This window comes from Sinocyclocheilus grahami, unplaced genomic scaffold (assembly GCF_001515645.1).
Source record: "Sinocyclocheilus grahami isolate Dianchi unplaced genomic scaffold, SAMN03320097.WGS_v1.1 scaffold270.1, whole genome shotgun sequence".
Lineage (NCBI taxonomy): Eukaryota > Metazoa > Chordata > Actinopteri > Cypriniformes > Cyprinidae > Sinocyclocheilus > Sinocyclocheilus grahami.
Window position 1 is genome coordinate 837327 of NW_015505449.1, and position 8774 is coordinate 846100.

General features: G+C 35.4%; 1 protein-coding gene across 1 annotated transcript in view; it reads right to left on the reverse strand.

Annotated features, from left to right (window-relative positions):
• LOC107599723 (tomoregulin-1-like) overlaps positions 1–8774 on the reverse strand; it is a 16680-nt gene that overhangs the window by 6480 nt on the left and 1426 nt on the right. Inside the window, exons 2-3 of the mRNA XM_016291406.1 lie at positions 1578–1687; positions 290–419 (exon numbers count right to left, since the gene is read on the reverse strand). Coding sequence (XP_016146892.1) covers positions 290–419; positions 1578–1687 — 240 coding nt within the window. The remainder of the gene's footprint in view (positions 1–289; positions 420–1577; positions 1688–8774) is intronic.

An 8774-nucleotide genomic window follows, 5' to 3' on the forward strand; every position in this document is an offset into this window, starting at 1 on the left:
GCACTTGTCGGAAGGAGGGACTTTGTAGAAAACGAAGCGTTTGAGAGAGGCGGGGCATAGAGGACCTACAATAATATACAGTATTTGAAAAATAATGTGTTTTTTGAACATTAAAGCATGTCAACATATTCTGTTACACCAAATACACAAAATAATGATCTTTAAAAAAGCATCATATGACCCCTTTAAGACTTTTTCTAATAAAATGAGCACAGTCAGTGTAACATGAACTTAGGCAGAAGATGTTAGGTTTTCATTTCAGGAAGTGAAGGAGATGGTCTGGACTCACCAGGATAGCAGGAGCCCTCAGAGGCCAGAAAGATGGGTCTCTGCTGGGTACAGGCTGCTTGTTTCAGATAGCACTCGTTCTGATAGGTATCTCCGTTTGTACCACACACAGGGACGTAGTTCTTAGAGCACTGCGTCAAACACAATACATGTGAGAGGCTTCTCAGATACAGCGAGAAAATTGGTGGTTTCGAATGCACTATTGAGTTCAGCCACTTCTGATTTTTCACATTAATATGTTTGAGATGGCTCATTGATCAACGAGGGGAAAAATTCATGCAGGTAAATGCTAAAGCATTGATTCGGTATTATAATTTGAGTGATTTCCTGAAGCACAATCACAGAAAATTCACCATGTTCAAGATTTTTTCTTAGCGGATCAAGAGTGGACAGAAGCCATCAAACCAACAATAAGTTCATGATATGCTGTGAACTAAAGGAATAGTTCACCTAAAAATGAACATTTGCTGAGAATGTACTCATCCGCAGGCCATCCAAGATGTAGGTGAGTTTGTTTCTTCATCAGAGTTGGAGAAATCTAGCATTACATCACTTGCTCACCAATGGATCCTCTGCAGTGAATGGGTGCCGTCAGAATGAGAGTCCAAACAGCTGATAAAAACATCACAATAATCCACACCACTCCAGTCCATCAATTAATGTCTTGTGAAGTGAAAAGCTGCATGTTTGTAAGAAACAAATCCATCATTAATTTGTTTTTAACTTTAAAACATCACATCTGGTGAAAATAAAAGTGCATAATCAGTAGGAAAAAAAAAATCCATCCTCTGTTTTCCGCTCACAACATAATCCACCAGCAAATTTGTTTCGGACTGTTTTTACTTATAAATGGTGCTTGTATTCTGTGCATATTTCTCTCCTGATTCAGATAAGACAACTTTTTCACTGGTAAAAACTATATTATGGATAGAGGACTCGTATTTTAGCAAGAAGCAATGGTTTGAAGCTAAAAACATCAAATTGATCAATTTCTTTCTTTCAAGCATGCAGCTTTTCACTTCACAATATGTTAACTGATGGACTGGAGTGGTGTGGATTATTGTGATGTTTTTCTCAGCTGTTTGGACTCTCATTCTGACGGCACCCATTCACTGCAGAGCATCCATTGGTCAATAAGAGATGTAATGCTACATTTCTCCAAATCTGTTCTGATGAAGAAACAAACTCATCTACATCTCGGATGGCCTGAGAGAGCGTAGTTTCAGCAAATTTTCGAAAGGTTTTGTTTCATAAAAACAATGAACAGCGTTACAAAGTAAAATGTGTACCTCAAACTGGCATACGCATTTGATGTCACCACCGTTGTTTTGGCAGATGCCATTGTAACGGCACGTGGTGGCGTCACACACACGCAGGTCACTCTTCTTCTCTGACAGATCTGACAATAAGACAAAACATTGACAAACTTGATCATATTGCAAGGAATGAAACCATTTTTACTTACATGCTTGTTTTTTTTTTTTTACCTTTCTCATGAAGCAAAATGCATGGAAGCCCTTTTACGCCACAGAATAAAAAAAATGTAATGGGTAATTCTGATTTTTAATTGCACACCTGAGTTAATATTGCACAATTCTTACTTTTTTCATCAAAATTGCATGTTAAACTGCCACTGATGCCCCTTCAAAATACTACAAGTTCAGGTGGCCGACAAATGTCTGTTTAATGAGTCTAAATGTGCTTATGTTGTGTTAATGAGGGTCCATGTGAATGTTCCCCCATATACCATTAACCAACCTTCTATATCTGGAACCAGGAAGTTAATTTAAAGTTTAAACTCTAGTCCAGGATCAGCTTCATGCACCCAATATCAAAGCTGTGAAACATACTGATCTGAAATCAGACTGCTGCCCAGGAGAGAGCATGTGTCCAACAGCTGTTAACAATCAAATGTCATTCATATTTCAGACCACTAGCTGTGTATGAAGCCTATTAACAGAAATTAAGCAAGGCCAGATGCTCCATCTGACACACAGCTGGGACTGAGCTGGGACAAAAAATTGTTCACCCAAGAATGCGTCTGTCATTATTTATTTACCCTCATGTTGTTTCAAACCTACATGACTTTCTTTCTTCTGTGGAACATAAAGATATTTTTGAAAAATGCCTCTGTGTTTTGCCTTCCAGTGATGTTTTGGACCCCATTTATAAAAAATGTCAAAATACCTTCATTTGTGCTCAACAGAAAAAAGACACACAGGTTTGGAATGACATATTACCACAAAATATATATTTAAAAACCCAAATATACCTGGGAAACCCTGGACAATCACAGCCCATATGATAACATGGTACTATTTATAGTAACTTACAGTTCCGTATAAATACAGTTGTATATGAATATATTAAAATAGTTCCATGATGATACACAATAAAGTACTATGGTATTATGAACAGGTTTTATACCCTTCCATTCTAAAGAAATGAATACTTTTATTCAGAAAGGATGCATTAAATTGATTAAATATGACAATAATGACAAAAGATTTCGGTTTCAAATAAATGCTAATCATTTGAATGTCTTATTTATAAAGGAATCCTGCAATAAATGTAGCATTGATAATACTAAGAAATGTTTCTTGAGCAGCAAATCAGCATATTAGAATGATTTCTGAAGGATCATGTGACACTGAAGACTGGAGTAATGATGCTGAAAATTCAGCTTTGAATCACAGGAATAAATTACATTTTAAAATATATTCAAATAGAAAACAACTATTTTAAATTGTAATTATATTTCACAATATTACGGTACATTTGATTAAATATACTGTAATAATGTGAAATATTATTACAATTTAAAATAGATCAAATACAGCCTTGGTGAGCAAAAGAGAATTCTACTAACCCTTTTGAGAAAGAAAAAATAATAATATATATATATATATATTCAGAATTTGGAAAACAAAATTATGTATTATAGTCAATGAATGGGTTAACTGGCTTGTATTATATTGTTGGTAATATTACACTTTGAATGAATTTCAAAATGTTTTCATTTTTCTTAATTCTGAGTGTTTAAATAGCTCTATGAAAACAAAGCAAGCTAGGTAGCCTATAATAACAATTCTTGCTGTTATCCCCAGGATATGACTGAAGATTTCATATAAATTAAGAAGAAAGCACTCCAAAGCAGGTCATTGTCCATGCAAATGCAGGGCAGCGGGCAGCCGTAACCCTGGTGTAAATGCAGGCAGATGAGACGAGGCACAGGACAGCCCGTTAATGAGAAGCAGACACTTAAAGCCACTACAGACGCTTCCTGGCATTCGGCCGAGCCGCGCGTGCATTTAGAAAACTGCTCGAATGCTGCGGCCACAGAAACCTGGCCAAGTGGTTTTGTAGAAATGAAGTGTTCCAATCAAACCAATGCACAGACTTCAGACAAGAGAAGTTTGGAGGAGCAGCTTGAGAAGTTAATTAATAAGGCTGTTTAAATGAGATGAGAGGTTAATCTGTGGAGGTGTTAAAGTGCTGTTATAAATGATGTGTTGGGTCTGGCACCTGTGGGAATAGACCGACTGATAATAAGTACACTGTCAAAGTGACCTGGATTTCACAGCCTGAGTACAGTAATGCCTGTACAGTAATACAAGTTTTAAAAGCAATGAGGAATAAAATGTTCTTAAGGCAAGAAACCACAGGTGAATATGATTAATATACACACACACACACACACACACACACACACACACACTTGATTAATAACAGTACATTAAGACAAATGTTTTGTATTACAAGTCTTCTGTAATGTTATGATTAAATATGCAAATTAGGTATTTTCTAAATAAATATGCACTCATTTGCATACTTTTCCAGAACAGAAATCTAAACACTGGATAAAGCCAGCTTCAAAAGTCTTGTTACTTTTTAGTGGCATTAGAGATGCAGGTTTTTACAGAGGATATCTTGTATCTTGATATATTTTGGATATCTCTTTTTTATCATAAAAAATACTTTCAACAGCCAGAAGAAAATTCTTTTTTCCCCACCTTTTTAGGTATAAAATGTTCTATAAATTAAATAAATTATACATGAACAAATCTCTTCAGAATATAGACCGGAATAAAATTGTAAAGTTCAGTTCAGGAGGGGGGGGAACATTTTGAAAACAAAAAACAAAACTTTCACGTGTTATGGAATTTTTAAAAAATATTCTACATGATGAGAAACTAAACTATACCAGGATGTTCTCACATTAACCAACTGTAATGCATATCTCACTTATGTTCCCTTTTATGAGGCCCCTGCCTGACAGAAACAAAACATCTTGTCTTGCACTCTTTGACACATGGTATCAACATCAGCATGCATAAAGACACATAAAGACGCATTAAACAATAAATATGATACAGGACATCCTTCATAAACACAAGGAAGGAAGTACAATGTGACATCTGAGAGATGGTATCAAATGGCAATATCATGGTACTTTGATATATACCATGGTAAGAAATTATATATATTAATTTTTTTTTATATATATATACAATTATATTCATTTACATTATATTTGCCATGGTATATGTCCAAAACACCATGGTACCATGTTTAGAAGAAGAACAACAAAAAGTATTATAGTATTACAGTAGTACAAGATCCGAAAAACATAATAATAATAATTGAATAATAATTTATGCATTTAGCAGATGCTTTTATCCAAAGCGACTTACAGTGCATTCAGGCTATACATTTTTTTTACCAGTATGACATAAGAGTCATGTTTGGGTGAACTATCCCTTTATGTTCCATAGCAGGTTGAGCAATATATAAAGTTGTTGTAAAAAATGTTCTAAGAATGGCTGTTATTTTAGTTCAGTTCAAGTTTTCAATGTAAAACTATGCTATAGTATTAATTTTACAATTACATTCACGCAAGTCTGTTTAATATTTACAAAACAAGTTTCTCAGAACTCACTGAGATGTGCAAAATGACAAATACCCAATCCAATAAGGCCTAACCTTCGAAACAAACCTTATTCAACTCCTAGTTCCTTCATAGGATGTTCCTTAAACGTCCCTCATCTGAGCTGACCCATTTCCAACTGCACATCTCCAAACAAACACAAAGCACAATGTGTGTGGGGCAGATCTCACAGTGTGCAAAGAGAATCAGAGCAGCGACGGAAATCAATGCCGTTTGAAAGATAAGGACATCAGTCCATTGCCTGTAGCCAAACAGCTCATCCGCTCAAGACCAGTCGATACTCATCTCCTCAATGGGTCAACAGACCCTGCAAAGTGTCTCTTATTAAAAAGGAGGAAGCTGTGACGTTATAGCTTGACTTTGGGTCCTCATTCCAATTTAAAGGACGTTTAACTGCATCACATGCCAGTTACTTTTCTCCTTCTTCAACGGCTCATAACATTTCACACATCAAAGACATTTTTGAAAGAAGTTCAATGCAAGTATCATGTAAACATGAGTCTAAAGGAGCTGTGCTGCTCTTGCCATGTTATGCAAATGCAACTTTAATGACACTGCTAGACCGGCAACATAAACCAGCACGAACCAGTATGGAAATTCAAGCATGACTTTTCAGCAGGGATTCTTGTGGAGTCCAGCGCTGCGAATACAGCATAAAAGCACAGCATGTGGAAACAGTTGGGTCAAAATATAGCTTTACATGCAATTATAGATGGCATACATACAGTGGGTACGGAAAGTATTCAGACCCCCTTAAATTCTTCACTCTTTGTTATATTGCAGCCATTTGCTAAAATCATTTAAGTTCATTTTTTTCCTCATTAATGAGGAAAAAAATTAACTTAAATGATTTTAGCAAATGGCTGCAATATAACAAAGAGTGAAAAATGTAAGGGGGTCTGAATACTTTCCGTACCCACTGTATATATTAATATATTATACATATTTAATATAATTATTACTTTTATTTAGCAAGGATACATTAAATTGATCTAAAATGACAGTAAAGATATTTATGTTACTAAAAAGATTTCTTAAAAAAAAATGTATGATGGTTTTCACAAAAATATGAAGCAGCACAACTGTTTTCAACAGAATAAGAAGAAATAATAATAAGATAATAATAAGAAATGTTTCTTGAGCAGCAAATCAGCATATTAGAATGATTTCTGAAGAATCTTGTGACGCTGCAGACTGGAGTAATGATGATGAAAATTCAGCTTTGCATCAAAGGAATAAATTACATTTTAATATATATCAAATAGAAAATAGTTATTTTAAATTATAATAATATTTCACAATACTATACTGTTTTTACTGTAATTTTGATCAAATAAATGCATAAATGCCTTAGCATAAGAGACTGTTAAAAAAAATATAGGCCTATACGTATATTAATAAATATATATATATTTTTTAAATTTTTTAATTTTTTTTATATATATTTAAGACTGATCATACCTCATTTGCCAACACTCTTCTTACAAAACTATAAATAAAATTCTTAGAAAAGTCTTAAAATCGTTTTTACATAATACCCTTCTACAATTTTAGATCGCATATGATTCACAAAATTACGCTTTAACAACTAGTTCCTTCTGATCCACAATTTTAACTGGCTATTCAAGTTCGGCTTAAAGGTCTAGTTCACCCAAAAATGAAAATTAGCCCATAAATTACTCACCCTCAAGTCATCCTAGGTGTATATGACTTTCTTCTTTCAGACGAATCCAGTCGGAGTTATATAAAAAATTGTCTTTGATCTTTCAAGCTGTTTCATGCCACTCAGCGGGTGTTGCATGCATCAGTCCAAAAGAAGTTAAATAAAAAGCATCCATCCATAAAAACAAATTGTCTCACACGGCTCCGGGGGGTGATTAAAGGCCTCCTGTAGCGAATCGATGTGTTTTTGTAAGAAAAATATCCATATTCAAAACGTAATAATCACTTTAATCTAGCTTGCGCCAACAGTCCCACACAGAAACAGCTCCGGGCGGATGACGTATGAGTTCAGCGCTGCGTATGCACCAGTGAGTCTCGTGAAAACCAACGTTTGTTAACAGGAGCAAAGGAAGCAAAGTTTCCTTACTTTAGCAAAGGAAAACCAGTCTCATCTTGGCATATATCGGAATCCTCCGACATTCTTCTTTGCAAATCCTCGTTTTGTACTTCTAATAAGTGACTACTGTTGTACTTCCCCTGCGCTTCCGCGTTTGTCACTTCTGAGTGGCGCATGCGCAGCGCTGAACTCATACGTCATCCGCCCGGAGCTGTTTCTGTGTGCTAAACAAACTTCGAAACGGTGTTGCATCACCAATTCAATATACAAATTAAGTTCCTGAGGCTAAACAACTCTTCTAAATCAGGTAAGCAAATTGATATTTATCTATAACGGGAGGGCGAAATAATTGCATTCTAATTTATCATTTGCTGACAAGAAATGAAAGCAGAGATGCAAGCATAAATATTGATTAACTGAGATCCAGGATCAAATTCCAGGAACATCATCAATACAGAAATCATAGAATGCAAAGACTAACATGACAATTAAATGCACTTTTCTCAAGGTTCGCAATATTGTCAACTACTGTACAGACCTACTGTACTGTACATGTATGAAATTGCATATATATATATTTTTTATTTTTTTTGGTGCGCTAAACAAACTTCGAAACGGTGTTGCATCACCAATTCAAAATAAAAATTAAGTTCCTGAGGCTAAACAACTCTTCTGGGTTTCGCTGTTGAGCTCTTGCGCGCGTCTCAATAACAGCTCGCGGACACCTCTCGCGCTGTCTTTGTGTGCATCTCTCGCGCGTCTGTGTTGCTAGTTGTGAGGCAAAAGGCGACGTGTATCGACTGTTTTCCGTCCTTTAGAAATCGTGCGTCCTCAGTTCTCTTTGCTATCCTCTCGTGGCGGGGCAATATCGCGATTCTCCTTCTTGCCCAAAATCCCAACAACAAAGGGTCGGCACGGATGGGTTGCAGTCACGTGACACCTGAACCACCTCCTCCCCCAGTTCCCGGAGGACATGCAGGACCCCTAAAGATCTGTAAGCCTACAGTTGGGTCATTATTAGGATGCAGCTCATTTTCATGTGGCGGTCATATATGGCTCAATCAGTGGCGTGCGGTGGGAATGACTTTATTAGGCTAATATTAATTTATTTTCCAGTTGGCATTACACGGCAGTGCTATTTTAGTAAGACTGATATACTATTATAGTTTTACTAATATTTTGAAGTAGCTATTTTATTTTAATTTTAGCTTCATTTTTATTAATTTGTCTTTGTAATGTTTCTTAATTTTAAGCTTTTTACGTATTTTATAACTTTGATTCATTTTTATTTTTCAATAAAGTCATTTGTATTTTTTAGTATATAGTTTTTATACATTTTTATCATTTTTATTTTAGTTTTAGTTTACTAAACTAAATTAAACAAAACAAAAATGAGAACTTTTGCCCTGCATTAGTAAAAAATGATGTGTGTGTGTGTGTTTGTTTGTGTGTGTGTGTGTGTGTGTGTGTGTGTTTGTG